The following is a 19736-nucleotide window of genomic DNA, read 5'->3' on the forward strand; positions in this document are numbered from 1 at the left end:
TCCTCACTTCCTAAATTAATGGTGTTTGTCATAATACTGTGAAACAAATAAAAATGTTCCATGACTGCAGTGCTAACGTGGCTGATTGAAGGAACATTGAAATTTATCAGCCAAGCCAAAAACACCATATTTAAAATCATAACCATTTTTTCTGTAGGTTGTGTGTTTCTTTCCTACTGTAATGTTTCACTTCATAGGCATTGTGAGGGAAGAACAACTGTCATGGATGTCTGTAGACCAAGAAAGTATAGGGTAAAGCACGGATGCTGCCATGTGCCACGTCAGCAAACATCCCCTTTTGCTTTTTCTTTCCACCACCATCCCAGAATTTCAACCTCTCTCTGGCCCAGTAGGTTTTATTTACAGTTTTCATTATCCCTTTCTCATGGCAGTAGAGCCTAGAACAACACAGTGTGCTGACACTAACAACATTTCCTACCCTTTTGTTCTGTGCTCTGCCAACCCATTGTCCCTTTGTCCTTATCCCTTGTCCTTCCTCTGCAGGCAGAGGCCCCATCTGACGAATTTACTTGTGCTCCCCAGGGATTATGAAAGCCAGGAAACTTCATTAAGAATGGTTTAATAACTTAGACAAAGGAGAAGAGCAGCTGGCCCGTTAACAAGTCTCTCTCAAGCCCCATTCTCTAACAGAAGAACCTTTCTTGCACGTGGCACAGTTTTCAACAATTTATTGTAAAATGTTACAGATGTACAGATGTACAGTTCATGCAAATGGAGTTACTGTGTATTGGATCTACCTTGAGCATTTTATTTGAATGACCTGAGGTGATCTTATGGCAGTAGGTTTGCTGCTGTTGAAAAGAACAGTAGCTGATAGTGGCCTAAAATTTTAGTGTTTGTTTTTGCTCTCTCTGTTGCTTAGTGTGGTAATGTTAGAGGAATAGCAATTGGAGACAACCTGCTGCACTCTGCTACTCTGTGAGACAAACATCAGTAAAGCCAAGCAGCGAGAAAAGAAAGGCTCTTCATGAGAAAATGACAGCGAGAGAACACAGTCCCCGCCATGGTGCAAAATCCCGCACCGTGCAGCGGGCCTCCACCATCGATGTCACCTCTGACATGCTTGGCCTGTCTCTAACAGGTGGGTACCTTCGTGTCAGCTCTTCCTCTGTTGCTGCTCCTTTCAGGATCTACCTTGTACTAATGTTGGGGTTTTTCTTTTAATTGCTAGAAGATTCAAATGTGTTTGGTTATGTGGAGGTAATGAGATAAAAGAATTATGCTAAGAAACTTTAAAATCTTGAACTTGCCATTTTTAAAATAGACAAAGCATTAAAATTGGAGAGGGGATTAAGAAGAGAAATTAAAGTGGATTTTGTGCAGTTATGTTTATCAGTCAAAAATAACCAGTGGGGAGAAAATAACAAAATAATGTCAAGGTCTAGGAAGAGTCTTGGCAGCCTCCTTGTTTGACATTGTATAAAATTTTCAAGAGAGCTCAGGGAGCTGAGGCTTATCTCCTTCATCTTTTATGATTAGTAAATTAGGACTGTAACCCTCAGAGGCTTTCTTTCATTAGTGATAGAAACAGATACTTTCAGACCTCTTCCTAGTAACTACTACAGAGGAGATGTATCTGATTTAATAACTTGGAGTTAATAGTGGCTTTAATCCTGTTGTTTTCTGCTGATATTAAATGTTTAATATTCCCATATTGCATATAATCTTGCATAAATTTACATATTTTAATATGTTTTATAAACTGAGATCATTCCAGGTTTTCCAAGTAGTTTTTAGATACCAAGGTTTACAGAATAAATATTTTAGATACCATTCATGGGTCACTGGATTAAATTTTTTTTTCTATAAAATTTAATTTCTTTCTCTGTATGATTACAACTTCAGGAAAGAATTCACCTGACAGTGATGTTTGGCTAATCTTGTGTTAATTTTTCTGCTTTACAGGAAACATTCAGGACCCAGATGAGCCGATTTTAGAGTTCAGTTTAGGTAGGCTTACTGATTTTTATGCTTGTTTTGCTGATGCATGCTGTTGAATGTGTGTGCCGGTTTTTAATTGTTGATTTTGAAGTGCCTTTCATATAGTGAGGTTTGCAACTTTACTGTGATTTTTATGGAATTATGGTACAGTTTTTGTGCTGCCTGTACAGTATCTTTTGTTAAGCAACAAACAGTTTGATTTTGTGATGTTTTTAAAAGTCCGTAATTAAAACATCTGTCCTATAAAATTTTAAATGTTTACTATGTGAATGTTTACTTTGTTTATGTGAAGATACAGTGAAACTGTCTCCACTGTCAGTGTATCAGCAGCTCAGGTCTTCAAGCAAACTGAAGATTTGCTGGAAACACCATTTTAGGACAGAATGTTTTCTAAGAATTACCAGCTATGACACATACCTTCTTTCCTGTAGTCTTTGCTGTCAAGTGTGAGATGCAGAAGTAACCTAAATTCTGAGGTAGTTAAATTTGGACAAGAAGCTTGTGCATTGATTTACCTTACTTGAAGAATAAGTGGAAAATATTTTTTTCATGAAAATTCAGTCCACATTTTCAACTGCAGCATGGTTTTCTTGGCTTAATAGTGGACTTATATTTGGAAGGTTATGCTTTTACAGCATGTTTGAAATCAAAAATTAGAAAATTTTCTCAGATGTGTGTAATTGTGTTGTGAATAATAATCTTAACAAGCACTCTGAGAGCTGAATAAGGTACTTTAAATATTTTCAAATAAATTGCAAATATCTAGAACTGCAGAGCTATTTAGGTAAATTTCAGAATTAACTGCCTGCATGTAGCTGAAGCAGAGTTGGACTACACTTCTTGTGCTAGTATCTAGCTGGATAGACTTTGTCTCTGAAGTGTAATGTAATTGTGTAGAGTGAGTCACTGAAATTTTTGGTAGTCGTTTCCTACTCACCATAATCCCTTCCCAGCAGTTAAACTCACAATAACATTTCAGAGGAAATAAATTGCTGACATTTACAATTACGAGCTAGTTTTCCTCACAGTAGTGCTGCTTGATCAATGTTCAGGTGCTTCTGTCTGTTCTCCATGGGCAAATGCCGTTTGGTAATGGGCTTAATGGAGCATGACTTCAAATCAAATGCAGCCACACTCCTGAGATGCCCAGAGGAAAACCTATGCATGGACATGGTTATAATGAGCTGTACCAGGAGGGTGGATGGGCAGGGGTTAGAAGAGAACAAGTTCAAGTTGCAGCTCTAGAGCTTGGAGCCAGACTGATCAGATTGCACGTTTACTGTTTGAACGCACAAAAGTGAGTGGTGGTAGAACGAATATTTAAACCCTTCATTGTTTCATTGCTTGGGGTATATAAAATGCTTTTATGAATATATGGAGTCTTATGGCAATAAGATAAGGATCCTGAATCTAAACTTATTTGTCTGTTGCATACCTAAAGCTTGCAGTGAGCTGCTAACTCCATCGCTAGATCGAAAACCAAATAGTTTTGTAGCAGTGAGTGTAACTACACCTCCCCAGGCATTCTGGACGAAGCATGCACAGACAGAAATTATTGAGGTAAGTGGTGAGGTACTCCTGGATTAGATTTAAAATTGAAGCTAACACAGGAAGCATTTCTTCCTAACAAATATCACCTTGCATTAATTTTTGGCTTTTTGTTTATGATTACAGGGAACAAGTAATCCTATCTTTCTAAGCAGCATTGCCTTTTTCCAAGACTCTCTTATCAATCAAATGACACAAATCAAACTCTCCGTGTACGATGTCAAAGATAGATCTCAGGGAACAGTAAGTTTTTTTTATTCTATTGCCTGCCCAGTCAGTGTGGAGCAAGGAAATGAGAGGCAAGGAGATAAAACTAGTAACTTCTGTGGAAGAAAGCAAAGGGATAGCAGCACTGACCATACAGAAAACAAGATGGGTAGGGAAAGGAGGAGCAAATACTGTGAGATGGACTTGGCAAAGTGGGGAGCATTGCCAGTTTTCTCAAAAAAGGCTTGTCTGCAGCAAGTTTGTGAACCTTGGATTTAAATTAAAAAGGTCCTGTCATTTTTTCTCTTATATTGTGGACATCTTTGGTGATCTAGATAATGGAAAGGATCTAGTAACCCCAACTGAGGCTTCTAACCTGTGCCAAAATGCCATAATGAAACTATCTGTTTGAACAGAGCTACTAAATTCCAGAAATCACCCTGCCCTGATACTTTAGTGATTTTGTTCCGTGCTAAGATTTGTTCCCTTACTGAAAAAAGTTCAAGTGACAGCGCTCCCATGTTACTACTTGGTTCTGTGGGCAACTGAGGCCATTTATTCTCAGACTGTTGTTCAGAATACTGTTTCAGGCCCCACCTGTCTGCTCTTTTGTGGCCTCCAGGGACAGCAGAGCTGTCTCTCTCTGTCCAGTGCTTCATGGGAAGGCTCTGGGGAAAATTAATACCTCCAGAGGAGGTAGTTTCATCAGGAGGAGCTGAGTTTGGATCAGGGAGGGACTGTGAAGTGTTCAACAAGTCAGTCTGAGCCCTGTTCAGTCACTGCTTTCAGTGTTGCTGTAATGCTGGGCCTAAGCTTGTATATATTAGAGTGCCTCTGCTCATATCATACAGAAAGAAAAACACTTAAAGTCCTCCAGTATAAAAAGGATTTTTATTAATTACCAAATTTATGAAATTTTAAGGGTTTTTAATTAGTTATGTGTCAGCATATATAATCTTACTCTTTTTTTCTTGGACTTTTGTGCCTAATAATTTTATTTTGGGCCCAAGTGCTGTGGACAAAACCTTTGTTTATAGTGAAGGTAAATAATTACAGTTCTGGTACTCTTTTTCTTTCAGATGTATTTATTGGGTTCTGGGACGTTCACTGTAAAAGATCTTCTTCAGGAGAAGTATCACAGGTTGCACATAACACTAAGGTTTGTAATGTTCTTCTCCATTTAGGAATTAATTCTTAATTCTTGAAAGCATGCCTAAGATGTGATAAAAACCTTTTCTTTGGTTAGGCTTTTAGTTCCAGGCCACTATTACAGAAAAAACTAGTTTATATTGCATAATAATTGAAACATGCAGAACAAGATCTTTCTAATGTGGTGAGTAGTGGTAGATATTGGTTCTCTTGGTTCTAAAGTCAAGAAAGTATTGTCAAGACCAATTTAATGTTTGTGCATTTCCTTCTATCACCTCAGTGTTTGAGTCCATGAAGAGTGACAGAATATTTTTTTAACTGTACTGATGTATAAAGAGCCTCTGATGGGAAGAATGAAACCCATTGAAATAGTTGCCTTAATTGTTTGGAATACCTTGGCTTAGATAAAGCATAGAATAATAGAACCACACAATGGTTTGGGTTGGAAGGGACCTTAAAGACCATCTAGTTCCACTCCACTGCCATGGGCAGGGACACCTTCCACTAGACCAGGTAGCTCAAAGCCTGATCCAGCCTGGCCTCGAGCACTTCCACAGATGGGGCATCCACAACTTCTCTGGGCAACCTGTTCCCAATGTCTCAACATAGTGAAGAATTTCTTCCTAATTTCAAATCTAAATCTACCTTCTTTCAGTTTAAAGTGAAATCTAGGCTCTGTTTACTATTTCAACACCTACTTGTTGCTAAATTGCATATTTGTTGCTAAATAGTGTATTTATCAATATAATGCACTAAGAATAGGAGGAATCAGAGTACAGCATCATTGATTGATGTTTTTTTCTAGTTTAATTAATACAGGAAACTTTTGAGGAAAGAACATGACTCAAGGGGGAATGAAAAAGAGGATGTGAGTCTAATACCAATCCTTAAGGCAGTCATTCTAATCATAGGAATCAAACCACACTCTGGAAAGCCAGTATGGGACAAAGTTGAGGATTGGAGAAGAATTAGTAAGGCAAAGTAAAATTAAGAAAAGAGAGCTCTGATGTGTAAATGCACATTACAGTAGTTTGTGTTGAAAGTAGGACAGGCATCCCTGTCAGAGAAGGCAAGGGTAAGTAAACTGAAGGAGGAAAGCATAACCAAAAATGCAAAGGAAGACTGTTGGTTGTATTGGCATAAGCAGCACTAGAAACCATGACTGTGATAAACTTGAGGAAATTTCTTAGTCCAGACACCACTAACAAAATATGGGCAAAGCATTTTATGCTATGAGAAGAAATGGGTAAGGCTTTTGGCTTTTCCACAGTGTGTTATAAAGAAAACAAATTACATGATTTCACAATGGGAGTAGATGAGGGAAATGAGTCAGAAAAGGCACCAAAAGTATGACATTGATGCTGGATAAAATAGTTTGTCATAGGTATGAAGGTGAGAGTGTTCTGAGGGAGATGAATGTGATTGCAAGAATTTCATGCTAGTGTGTTACACATGGTTCTTAAGTTGAAAATGGACTTTATTAAACTGTCTTGTTTTGATATCAAGTATATTCTGAATTTTTTTTACAATTGCCTAATTGTAAAATCTGAGCTCTTTCTGGTTTTACAGGAGCATTGAAACATGTGCATGGTTTTAGGTTGCCTTCAACTAGGAGTTCTGTACAGCATCCCTGAAGAATTAGAGGATTGTTCTCCTGTTGGAATAACCCATTATAAAATTGTGCTGAATGAAGCTGAAAAGCTTCCTATTTAAAATGTTCATTAAATTTGAAGATTAGTAGCCTTTTATAAGTGTTCCCTTGTTGATAAACAGGTCCACCTCCAAAAAAATCTCAACGCAGAGTGTTTGTTGCAGGTCGGCTGAAAGTGACCGTGTAGGTAACATCACAGTTATTGGATGGCAAATGGAGGAAAAATCTGACCAAAGGCCTCCAGTGACAAGATCACCTGATACAATTAATGGAAGGGTGAGTATGAGCATTGTGTCAAATGCAGAAGAATGCAACCTTATTGCCAGCATTGAAATAAGCCAGGTTGGCATCTGCTGTCAACTTTCCTGTCCATCTTATTATTTAGTAGTGGTTTACATTTTCAAAGTCCTGTAAAAAGCAGCCTAGGGATTTTGAAGCCATTTTGTGTTTTGCAGAACTCTTGGGGTGCTCATATTTTGGGTAAAGTCTTGAGGCAAATTTTCTTTTACAACAATTAAACTTTCGCTTCAAGTACTCACGTCCGTCATCAGAAGAGGCTCATGGTATTGTTACAGGTTACTTGATTGCTGGATGTATTTCTTTTTCTCATCCCCAAATATTTATTTGAGAGCAGATATTTGCAACACTCTCTCAGCCTAGACATATGTTAATTCTGTAAACCTTGTGTTCTGAGTATCTATGTATTACAGTTACAGTGTAGATTAGTATCACTTCATATCCATCCAGACCTGTAGGTACCACATACTGATGCAGTACCTTTAAGGACTCTGGAGCTGTGCTGAAAGAAAGTAGTTGAATGGCTGGGTGAAAATCTATGGCATTTTGAACTGTGCAGTAGAAGTAAATAAAAACACTTAGGATTTATTATTTCAGCCAGCAGTATTTTTTGTCCGCAGTAAACATATTTTGAATATTTATTTAAAGTGCATGTTGTGTCAAATATTTCTTTGAAGCCTGTGTGATAGGGTTATCACTGCATATTGCCCAGGCACTGAGGTTTTATTCTTTACTATTTCTGTTTTGTTTTTTTTTGTTTAGACTGTTTTACCAGTTGATGAAAGTTTAACAGAATCTTTAGGAATCAGATCCAAATATGCTTCACTAAGGAAAGATGCACTACTGAAATCTGGTAAGCTGCTGTGGGCTATAACAAGTAAGCTTTAGGCATCAAAAAGCTCATCTTTCCCTGTCTGCCTGTGGCCCCAGGGCATTTCAGCAGATGTTTCATTTGAATAGTATCAGGTTGCTGGTTGAGCAGTCCTCTGAGAGTCATACAAGAATAAATTACTTTATCATTTGCACTATTTTTTATTGTAAAAACAATAGAAGCAAATGTTTGCCAGTAAGTTGACTGTAAGTGACCATTGGGGATGAGGAGAGAGACAGAGGAAAGGAAGTTGTTTTAAAAAAAAATTCTTGCAGAAAGATTAGTTTTCCAGCAAATGATTGCATGAGAGGAAAATGCATGGTACATAGATGAAAAAGAAAATATTTTAAAAATTGAGTATGTATTTCATTTGTTTAATTTCCTTACCAGTGTTTTAAGTCATTTGGAGTGGAGGCTTTTCCTGCAAACACTAGGAGAGCGGTCACTGCAGAATGACCGTACTTGGAAAAGCTAGACTGATGCCTGGATAAATCAGATCATTACAGCAGTGTGTTATAGCACAATGATGAACCAAAGCCATTACTTTAGAAAATAAGTGACTTTGTACACTTTTAACACAAACCCTATGCTTAAATAACACGATTTTAATTCTTTAGTGTTTGGTGGTGCCATTTGCCGAATGTATCGTTTCCCAACCACTGATGGAAATCACTTAAGAATCTTGGAGCAGATGGCTGAGAGCATCCTGTCACTGCACATCCCTAGACAATTTGTGAAACTGCTTCTAGAAGAAGATGCAGCAAGGTGAGTTTGGAATGGTTAACGTGCAGTAATACAGCAGTGACGTACCTGTTACTGACTGAGGAAGGAATATATCTGTGTTAATGCGCAGAGGCACTGAAGAAAAATTAGTAAAATCAGCATGTTGCTGACTGTACAGTGACAGTGAATAAAACTTCACATTTTTAGGCTTGCATGTATGGTAACATACAGAGGTGCTGATAGGAGAGTAAACACATAGTGAACACAGGATCATACTACAGTTGCTGCATTTAGGGGTTATATGTTCCTCTCACAAAAGTATTCAAAGGAATATATTATTCCATAGTTGTATGACTATATTATGACCTGCGCATTAAAATATGTTGCCTTTTTATATATATAATAATTTATTTACTTCAATACACTTCGTTTTTTTAACATGGTTTATTTTTAATCTAAAGGGAAGAATGAAGTTGAATTAAAAATAAAACCTATCTCAATTTTTCATAGTTGGAGGGAAATCTGAATAGATGAGACAGCAAAATGAAAGTGTAATAACTCCAGCTGCTGAGGATTTTGAGAAAGGAGCAGAGACAGCAGAGAAACTAACTGACTAGAATGAGTAATTAGAATAGCAGACAGAGAAGAAAAATCCAAATCACTTTGAAGGAGAACAGAATAAAAGCAAGTAAAGTGAAACACTGTAAGACAGTAATGACATTGTCTCATTTTAGGAGGTGGGAGGGAGAAGGAAATCTGATAAGCATTTTTTAGGTTTATTATCATTTTCTTCTTTTTGAAACAATTAACTCTCTTCCAGGCAACATATTCATTTATGAGTTTTACTTCCCTACATTTGTAGACTGTGCTTTGCAAATCTAATGGTTTGTGTATTCTTTATAAAGGCCAAGGAATGTTAAAGAATTTTAGCTGTAGTTTTGAGTATTGGGCTTTTATTTTGACTGTTACATCCACTCCTACAGACCTAACTAAACATGACCTTAATTAAAAGTAAAACTATGTAGTACTCTCATATTGTTATATTAAGACATTTTAGTTCTTTTACAATATTTTGAAAGAAAACCATTGGTTAATCCATTCGTTTTAGGTATTTTCGTATTTTGTGAAAATGGTAAACTCTCACAGGAAGATGACAGAGACTTGTTGTAGTGCATGGGAAAAACTAATGCTTTTTTCTGCTGTTGAGTTTTGCTTTTTATTGACATGCACTTAGATTCTAGAGAATGAATGTATCTTGTTCAACTGTCCTGCTACAACCTTGCTGGAGCAGGCTAGGGATATGCCATTGCACATTTACATATGGGTTATTTATTTTTATTTTATATCTTTGTTTCTCTACAGCTTTACTCACAATAGGTTTAAAGGACCTATTCATTATGAGGTACAACCTTAACAATATAAAGAGTTGGCAAACTTATCCAGTAGGTGCCATCTGTGATGGATGTAGTTGAAGGAAGAAAAAGATATGGCTTTCTGTAAGACTGTAGACAGTGGAGTTTGTTTAGGCCTTAGCCATGAAATGTGAATGTTCAGAGGCTCTTGCTAAAATCATACAGAGATCAGTGGGTGCCTGTTGTATACAGCTGTGGGTTAATAACAGCCCACATGATTGTTAGTACCATTTGGTATGCCCTGAATTGTGTGGGTCAAAGGTAAGTACTGCTTTTGTGTAATTACCCAGAAAGACTTCCTTCTCTCTGCTCAATTGAGGTGGCCCTCAATGATTTGCACAAACACAGTTTGTATTCATAGGATCTCTCACATTTGGCTGAGCTCCGTTCTCTGTGCTGCAGCCCAGAGGAATGACGGACAGCTACACAAGCACAACTGCTTCTGTCTTAACATCCTGGTGACCTTTAAAATGTCTTGGATAATCAGAACTGCTGTCTCTTACTAAAACTCTTCTGGGCCAGAGCTCTTTGAAAGGAAACATCTAACTGGAGTGGGGAGTATTTTGTGTACCTCATTATTTATCGCATGCACATCTCCTACTGTCTTAGCTCTATAGGGCAAACAAATAAACTTGAAACGTTAAGCCGTGAGTTTACTTCGGGAAGACATGGCCTCAAATGCATGACTAGTTTTGAGCAGAGACTTTGATGAGGGAGTTGTAATAGCATCTTATGCAGGAAGGAGTTTACAAGACAAAATTGAAAGTCTCTTTATCCAAGTCGCTAGTATATTTACGCTGTTGCCTATTGGCAAATCAATCTGATGTTTCTCTTGGAAATTTGTTTCCTTTCGATAATATCCTAAATACTGTGAAATACTGTCTTAAATTATATGCAGACAATGAGTTAAAACAATAGAATTGTTGGATCCTTTTGACTGGTGATTGTTCTGTCCTTTCTGGGGTAATGTGCTGTTGAATTGTGTCTGGTGTTGACTTGTTTACTTTTCACCTTCTTTCTTTATTCCAATTAATATCTTAATCCAAGAAGACAGTAATACAAACATGACATGAAATACACTGGGTATTTTCTCAGCAGCGCTATTGGGGAACAGTATGTAATTCAGGATTGCCATGTATGACTGCAAACTTAGCAGTCAGGGTGCAAGGGTAAAGCCAGGGTGTTTCCCTGCTCATATCAGGGGCTATCCAGTCATCCATTATTCTGCGTGCAGGGAATCTTGAGTGCCAAAATCCTGAATCTCAGATGAAGGTTTTGTTGACTCATCTTTTGTCTCTCCGAACCCTTATTAATGCTTACGCTTCTTAGGCCTTCCCTGGTCTTGCAAACTGTTGTGTAGATACGCAGCCAACGCAGATACTCCTTGTACCTAACATCAGATAGGTGCTAACATCCCACCTAACCTCTGTCACAGTTCTGATTTAGTTTAAGGGCCACCACAATTCAGTGGAGTGGTCTTAAAAGGTCCTCGTCCCAAGTCGCCTAACATGATGACAGTTCCCATCATTTGCAAATCCTCATGTAGTCTGAAAGTTCCTAGAGAAAAGTGGGAAGCTTTGCTTTTGACCAACACCTGAGGCTCCTGGAGGTAACACAGTGTATTCTGCCTGTGTGGAACCAATGTACTTTGGAGTAGAACTCAACAGCTGTGCTTCAGGTTGTATGTTTGGGAAGATTCCCACTCTGGTGTATAGTTTACATGACAGTAAATTTGGAGTGTGTCTGCTGAAGATGGTACTACATTGATACAATGTGAAACTCATTCTCAGTCAAGTGGACTATGGACATAAACACCTCTCTTTCTTCCCTTTTTTTTTTTTTGTCTTTTTCCCTAGGGTTTGTGAACTAGAGGAATTAGGAGAACTGTCTCCGTGTTGGGAAAGCCTTCGCCGACAAATAGTTACTCAATACCAAACAATTATTTTAACTTATCAGGAAAATCTAACAGACCTGCACCAGTATAAAGGTGAATTTTTTTCATAATAACATGATTCTTCTCAACCAGGTTCGGTAGTGTTTCTCTGAAATTGGGAACCCAGAATTTTTTAGTCTGATGAGTAAAAAATGCTGTTATATCTCTTGTCTTTATTAACATTTATTGTGAGTTTGCTAGTTATCTGGGGATATTCGTCTGCTCCATTCTCTTATCTAACCCTTAGAGAACAAGCATGAACAGTAACAGAAAGAATTTAATTATTTTTTTTTTAAATTTTCTCTGCTTTTCTTTCAGCACGTAGCAAATAATGAATGAAGCTTCTTGATTGTTTTAGCATAGGCACAAGGAGAGGGTTTTTGTCCTTACTTTTCTCCTGCATTTCTCAGGTCCTTCATTTAAAGCCAGTAGCTTGAAAGCTGATAAAAAATTGGAATTTGTTCCTACGAATTTACATATACAGAGAATGAGAGTCCAGGATGATGGAGGATCAGGTATTTGTTTCTTTCTCTCTTTCTTCACCTTATCCTGTTACTTTTCTCTCAATTTTTTTTATTTCCATCCTCAACCATACAGCCAAGTTTCTACAAAGTGCTGTACTAGCCTCAGAGTCCAAATATCTTTGCAAAAGAAGAGGCATAAGTATAAATATTGCTATTCTGCAGGTGGCAAAACTAGGTTCTGTGGTTAACTTTATCCTAGGTGGCACAAGTCAGTCTTTGTACTAGGATTGGGTTAAGATGCTGTGTCCCTTCCATGTTTAATTGTAGCAGAATAGCAAAGGTTCTGACTGTTGTGCTTTTTCTCTGGAACCATTATTTATGGTTATGCAAAATCGCACATGTGTTCACATTAAACTTGTTTCTTCATTAATAACCTAGGTTTTCCCTTCTTTTACCAGTAATTCCTGCTAACTGTGGGCACACAGTTGTCCCATGTGTCCATGTGAGGGATTACAGTAGTGACAGGTTTTGTGTAGAGACCAATGTTCAAGACTTCTTTATTACTGTGAGTGTTCTAGATTAAGAAACAAGGAGACCTGCGTTCACATATGGGTCTTTCACTTCAAAAAGTACTTGATGGATTTCCAGGGCCTCTAGAACAATTCAGTTTTCTTTGTCCTTCAAAACACTGGCACAGAGTTTTCCAGAAGTTATTTTCAGAGTAGTTTTTGAACTTCCACAATTGTTTGACCACATTAAAGGTGACGAGCTTTCATTTGTAAGTTGTTTTTGTCCATCCCAGATCAGAACTACGACATAGTCACCATAGGAGCACCAGCAGCTCATTGTCAAGGCTTTAAATCGGGTGGTTTGCGGAAAAAACTGCATAAATTTGAAGAGGCAAAGAAACAGTAAGTAGAAATATTTATGTCAGGTGTTATTGTGCCTTTTCCCTCTGTTCCATTCTCCGTGATTTGGAAAATCACTCCATTCTATGTTTTTCTTGAATTGCATTTAATAGTTCTACTATAAAATATGAAGATTTTTCAGTGGGTTTTTTTTTCCAAAGAAGAGGGAAAACACTTTCACCTTTATATTACTGTATTTATTTGTTTACTAATGGGCCCCTTCTAATAGTCTTTTTATGGAGTCTTTAGTTTTCCTGCATACTTGTTGGTTCATTTAGTTTAGTTATTTTAGGTGTTGGGTTTGGGCTCTGCCTAATTGTGGATTAGAACATTTATCTGTAGAACCTCCTCAACTGCACTACATCATACTTTCAACCCATTATTTTCAGTAGACTTTCACCTCTCTCATAATTTCAAGGTCATGTTCCTGAGCTCTCTTTGGTAGGAAACAGCTGTGTCTGATTGGTAAATTCCTTGTTGACAAAGTGGGTTTAGTTCTGGGGCTATTGCTTGAGGCTTTTCTGCTTTACCTAAAGGTTTATGCACAGATTACGCTTCTGAATCCGGCCTCTGCTCTACAAACAGGATACTTGACCTCCACAGTCCTGTCTTCAGGGACTGAGTGACCTCTCTGAAAGTATAGCCATATGTACTAGAGGAAGATGCAGGAACTTCGAAGGTCACATATGCTGAAGGCAGAAACACACATGGCACCCACTCCATCTCTCAAAGAAGAGAGATTGCTGTATGGGTCTGCATTATTAGAGCAGCAGGACAAGGAGTCACTGTAGCTAGGGAAGGGAGACCTTGATCATGCCCTTCTAAAGAAAGGATTAGTATAATTTGGAGCTGATAGCAGGAGGGAGGGACATGGGAACCAGGCTCTGCGAACTGCAGAAATAATTTTGGCAATAGAGAAGTGAGTTAACACCATTCTGTGAACATCAGTCAGATATGTACTGATAAAAAGATTGATGCAAAAATAAGCCTAATGTAATTATTCCAGGCTTACAGAGTGCACACTAGGATAGGAATGGAGGAAACTAAACCTGGAGACACTGGTATGCTAGGCTCACCCTTTCTGTTCTTTTGTTACCACTATTGCTTTCTGAAACAATCTTCTTCTGTCACCCTAGCCACCGAAGTGGTCCTTACTCTTGCAATACATAAGTTCCCACAGCTTTTTTGTTTCTTTTTTTCCCCTTCGCTCAATAATTAAGCTGATTGGAGAGCTTAATTTCTATCTGGTACTTTTCCTCTAAGCTTTTCAGAACTATTCCTTCTGGGTCCATGAAAACTGCAGGTTCAACATTTGAAGAGTAACTTTCATTTTAAGTGCTTCCATGTTGTCATAAAAGCTAGTGTAGTAGAACTGAGATCCATCTCCTCAGTTTCATTGTTACATTCAACTCCTTCTCCTTTCATTGGCATAACTGTGCTTGGTGCATTCACAACATTTCCCCAAAACAACACATGGGCATCTGGCAATCTGTGTTTTTTTGCTTACAAGTTTAATCTTTATGTACCCACCTTGTTGAAAAAATGACTCGAATAAGTTATTTCCCCGAGTATACTTTGTTTTGTTTCTGCTTTCGGTATTTGCTAACAATCTGCTAATTTTATTTTGGTTTTTTGTTTTTGTAGCAGTTATGAGGAGTGTTGGTGAGTTTTCTGTTTCTGAGAGTTCTATAGAGAGGTTTTCTGTTGTTTGGGTTGTTTTATTTTTCTTTTCTTTGGCAAAGATCTGCTGTGTTTTAAAGTGTGCAGGGCTTTTTAATGTCATGCATCATGGCATCCCTAGTTGTGCTCTAAGTAATTGTAGCTGCTTTGTAGAACATGATGTGTGAATGAATTTCATTTCATCTGCAATGTTTGTTTGTAATGAACAGCTAGCTTCCTGGCTCTCTCTGATCATAAGAAGTTAGAAAACTGAAAATCAGAACATAAGGATTTTATATGTTTTCTTTTTTACTTCCAGTGAAAACTGCCTGGAATGAGAAACTTTCTACCAGAGGTGGAAGATAATTAACATTACTCTATGTATTTTTAAATCTCAATAATGATAGATTGGGCATGGTTTATATTTCTGTAATCCATGTCTTCATTTAAACATTTTTGCTTAACTTTTGTTTATTTTTCTTAACGTTGAGGTATTCAGTGCTATGAAAAGGAAACATTACTCGATGGTTCAACAATGCAGAAGTTCTGCTCTAAATTACTCATATTGAGGTTGAACCCCTAATTCACTGAGAATTTAAGTCTGTGTTACAGTTTGCTGATATGGCACAATGAAAGCTGTTCATTTGCAAAAACAATTGCAGGTTGGAAAGTAAGTATATGTGAACTTTACACCATGAATTTTTCTCCCAATCATCCCAGCAAATGTCTGTGATTAAAAATATAGTAACTTTAATCAAATCTTAATATGTTGCATGGCCTTTCCTGCCAAATATGTCTTTATGCATGTTAACCACACTGTTGTGGAAAGAAATTGCTCAGAGGAATTGTCACTAAAATCACCAGTCACTAGAGAGCACAAATCATGTACAGAGAAAGTCCTAAAAGCTGAGACTGAATTTGCTGTATTGCATAGCAGTTCTGGGGAGTGGTTGTTCTCTGCTTCACTCGGGTGGGTGACCAAAGCACAGACAAGGAAGCTCTTTCAAGAATCACTTCTGCATTACATCCTTTGGAAACAAATCCCTCATCTCTTTTTTTTGCAATGGAGCTCAGACAGATACTGGCATTAAGGTCCCCCTTGCCTTAATATCAGTTAAGGGACAAGAATTGGATTTGTGGCATGATTTTAAAGCATGCCCCTCGCAATCCTCCTGTCTTACCTCACAGATACGCTGCAGAAATTAATGGCATTGCTCTAAGGGTAGCAGAGGAATTCACACTTCTTGGAGGCCATGATCTGTGGTAACTGTGGCTAGAAAAGAAACACCTCTCCAGCTAGTCTCTCAGCATGGCCCTGTCCACTGAACAGTGGTGAGATTGGTGCAAACAGTAGGTTCTTCTGTGCTGTTACTATGCTGAAGCCATTCATGACTGGGGAAAAAAAATAAAATTAAGATAATATACAATTGGTGTCACCTCAGGCTTGATGCCATGTTGTGAATGGGCATCGCACTTGTCACAGCTGGAGCTGATGTAAAGGATACCTTTCCTACTGGGAAGAAAAAAGCCACCATATTGCTTGACAAAGGGAGTAGTGATCAGTTGGTTCTAAATAACTAAGAGCACAACTTCAGCCTAAAGTAATTTTCTAAGCTAAAAGGCAGCTTTTGTGAATGGCTTTTCTCAGGTAGGCTTAGATCACCCTTTGGAAGTGCTAGTCTCTCTCCAGCAGTTACAGAACATCTGTCTTGGACTGGATAAGCAATTTCTATAGACATCTAAACGTAAAAGGACATAAACTATTCTCCACTGCCAAGTAAGCAGTCTTAGTGGAGCTGCAGTATCCCAATATAAAGATATGTTTTATTGGTGTAGTTTATTTCCCTTACTGTTTGAAAAAGGCTAAAACTTGGTCGTGCTTGATACTGTCGCAGATGGGTTTACTATGGGGAGAGTTGTATCATGTCCCTAGTTTAGTATATTAAGTGTGTGCAAACAGAAACTACACCAAGGACAGTTTCCTTGGATTAGCCTGGAGATACATGTTGGTTTTTTACATATCATAAAGTTGCTTTTACTGGTGTAATTTGATGTAGGCCTGCAATGGAGGAAAGTATATATTGGATTTTTTTTTAATGCCACGGTGTTTGCATTATGAATCTCGTGGCAATTCTCTGAAGAAGTGAGAAGGAGTGCAGATTTTCTTTTCATAGTGCTATTAGCTGTGTGATAAAACAGGTTTGTAAACCTGGCCTTAGTGAAGTATCTGTGTAGTAAGGAGAGGGAGAAGGGGGCAAGCTGTCTCTGCAAACAGCGGTTCTGTGTCTGATGGCAAAATCTGTCACCCACATTCTCCTCAGCAAAACTGTCCTTCTGGTGTACAAACTCTGCCCACAGCCCCTTGATATAAATGATTAGTAAATCTGCATCTGAATGCTTTCAGTAAAGGCAGAGAAGGCTCTAGGATCATGTTCCTGCTGTGCAATTGCCCACTCACCTTTCACTGTTGATCGCTAGCTTAGGTAAATTTTTGTTGTCTGCCATTAATTCCCCAGCATGCCACTGTAATGTGCGTACCTCTAGATCAATTCTCCCCCTAAAATCAGTCTTTCTTTTACAGCACTTCAACAAGTTCCCAGTCTATAATATACATCCCACAGGACATTGTTAGAGCAAAGGAAATTATTGCACAAATCAACACCCTGAAAACGCAAGTCAGTTACTATGCAGAAAGGCTGTCGAGAGCTGCCAAGGATAGATCAGCTAATGGCCTTGAAAGAACACTTGCTATCCTGGCAGACAAGGTAGGAGAATAATTCATTTCCCCACTGAAGCACAGTTTATTTTTTTTCCTGTCTTTAGTAGGATTTCTTAAAACATCTATTTTACCTTGTTCAGTAGTGTGTTGTAACATGTGCAGTCCTAAAGAAAAAAAACTAGATCAACCTTTAAAATTTCTTGCTTTTATTTAGGCTGTCTCCTATTTTCACACTCTTGCCTTCACCTCCTCTTGAGAGTGCAGTGGAGAGTGATGTCCTCTGATTCCCTCTATTCATTCATCATATTCCAGTAATGTGCATTCTTCACTTTCTTTTATATCCTTTTCTCCATAACCACCTTGGATGTTTTAATGCTCTGAGTCATCTGTCAAGCAGCAGCAACTGTGCAAAAGTTAGTGAAACAATTCTGTATTTTTCTGCTGGTGAAATAAGGAATAATGGTGACACAGCCTTTGCTTGAATTATAGAGGTGTAAACCAGTTATTTCTTGTTGTGTGCTAACAAAAAACAGACTGGACCCACAGCTGAACACAATCTTACAGGGAGAAAAAAAAACAAATGCAGTTTTACTGACCCCTTCTGTCCTTGAGGCAGATCTGAACGTTGTAAACAGCAGCAGTGGCCACTCAGCTTACTATAAATTGTCCCAGTGGAGGTGATATGCATATAACTTTGTAGAGTGCAAAAAATAACGTGACCTCATGTAAATGTATTATTTATTCACTCTGAGTATAACTGATCTGTGGATAATAACTGATCTACAGCTGGATAGTGTGTATATATAATGTAGTAAAGTCCTGTTTCCTTTTTTTTTTCTTATAGACGCACAGGCCACATAGTTTTCATATTCATATAATTTATAGAAATTCTTTAATACAACACCACTAAATAAGATGGGGAACAGGTTGCATTAATTAGTGGTTTTACCTTCAGCCCTCTTTTTAAGTGTTGTTATGATTCCAGATGAGATGATGGGGGTGAAGCTTGGTCTCTCTGGTGCGGCAACTCTTGTGTGGGGTGTAAAAATTATATAATCATAGAATATATTGACTTGGAAGGGACCCATCAGGATCATCTTGTCTAACTGCTGGCCCTGTGCAGGACACCCCAAGAGTCACACCATGTGCCCAAGAGTATTGTCCAAACACGTCTTGAACTCTGTCAGGCTTGGTGCTGTGACCACCTCCCTGGGGAGCCTGTTCCAGTGCCCAAACACTGGATGTGTGTCTGCACGTTGTTCTAAGCTTTTGTCAAATGGAGAGCAAAGTGCAAATAAAGGTGAACTGCACATTCCTTAGTGAAATTTTCAAAAATTACAAGGTTAACGTAGTAGTACAGACTCTGGAAATGCACCATTTGTGTTTTGGGATCCTATACTGTGTTTTAAGGACATTCTGTAAAATTTTTCTAAAGGTACCCTTTACAGAATACTTGTCCTTTTGTGCTTTCTGTGAAAAAATACAGTATAAATTGTGTATGGAATAATAAAAAGTTTTTGAAATGTGGAGGTTTTATTGCTTTTTAGACCCGGCAACTTGTCACAGTCTGTGACTGCAAGCTGTTGGCAAATTCAATACATGGACTGAATGCTGCAAGGCCAGACTATATAGCTTCAAAAGCATCTCCAACCTCTGGAGAAGGGGAACAAGTCATGCTGAGAAATGATCAAGATACACTTGTGGCCAGATGGACAGGAAGAAATAGCCGATCTTCTCTGCAGGTGGATTGGCATGAAGAGGAATGGGTATGTTCCCTTAGTGGAATGATGAATACTTTCTTCTTTTTACTTTCGTTTGCTGTGTTCTTCTTTGGCAAACTCTGTAGCTGCTCACCAGATATAGGATCAATATTTAGGAGATTGGTCAACTAGCGAAAAAATGACCTCTATCCTATGCTCAGTTACTCCTTGGTGTGGGAATACAGACAGGCCTTAATAAATATTTCTGGGTCTCCTAAACAGTGGAAATTGTTACAGTGGGTGCATAGCTTCTTTGAGATCAGTTCCAAGGGAAAGTAAATAGCTTTTAAAGTAAAAAAACCTGACCATACTACAATGGGCTTTTGCACTTCTCCAAAATAAGATGTGTTTTGTCTGTTAGCTATACAAGTCAGCCTTCCTATTTGTATTCTTGTCTGTTTATAACTTGCAGTCTGTCACTGTTCTGGCTATGAAGAGCATTTTAAAACTGTTTGCACAAAGTATTCAAATGG

At 38.1% G+C, this 19736-nt stretch overlaps 1 protein-coding gene across 8 annotated transcripts in view; it reads left to right on the forward strand.

The window, feature by feature from the left end:
- INPP4A (inositol polyphosphate-4-phosphatase type I A) overlaps positions 1-19736 on the forward strand; it is a 104497-nt gene that overhangs the window by 56296 nt on the left and 28465 nt on the right. For 6 of the 8 annotated variants that reach the window (XM_018084071.2, XM_018084070.2, XM_018084066.2 and 3 more), the window contains exons 4-17: positions 884-1102; positions 1927-1971; positions 3404-3522; positions 3637-3753; positions 4797-4876; positions 6682-6793; positions 7577-7667; positions 8303-8450; positions 11677-11807; positions 12164-12268; positions 13020-13128; positions 14770-14787; positions 17366-17549; positions 19051-19269. In XM_018084071.2, coding sequence (XP_017939560.1) covers positions 997-1102; positions 1927-1971; positions 3404-3522; positions 3637-3753; positions 4797-4876; positions 6682-6793; positions 7577-7667; positions 8303-8450; positions 11677-11807; positions 12164-12268; positions 13020-13128; positions 14770-14787; positions 17366-17549; positions 19051-19269 — 1584 coding nt within the window. In that variant the 5' untranslated portion in view covers positions 884-996. The remainder of the gene's footprint in view (positions 1-883; positions 1103-1926; positions 1972-3403; positions 3523-3636; positions 3754-4796; positions 4877-6681; positions 6794-7576; positions 7668-8302; positions 8451-11676; positions 11808-12163; positions 12269-13019; positions 13129-14769; positions 14788-17365; positions 17550-19050; positions 19270-19736) is intronic. The other 2 variants (XM_025896245.2, XM_018084069.2) reach the window with 1 other exon arrangement.

The sequence above is a fragment of the Manacus vitellinus genome, unplaced genomic scaffold, assembly GCF_001715985.3.
Source record: "Manacus vitellinus isolate BGI_N305 unplaced genomic scaffold, ASM171598v3 scaffold_7_pilon, whole genome shotgun sequence".
NCBI classification, from domain to species: Eukaryota; Metazoa; Chordata; class Aves; order Passeriformes; family Pipridae; genus Manacus; species Manacus vitellinus.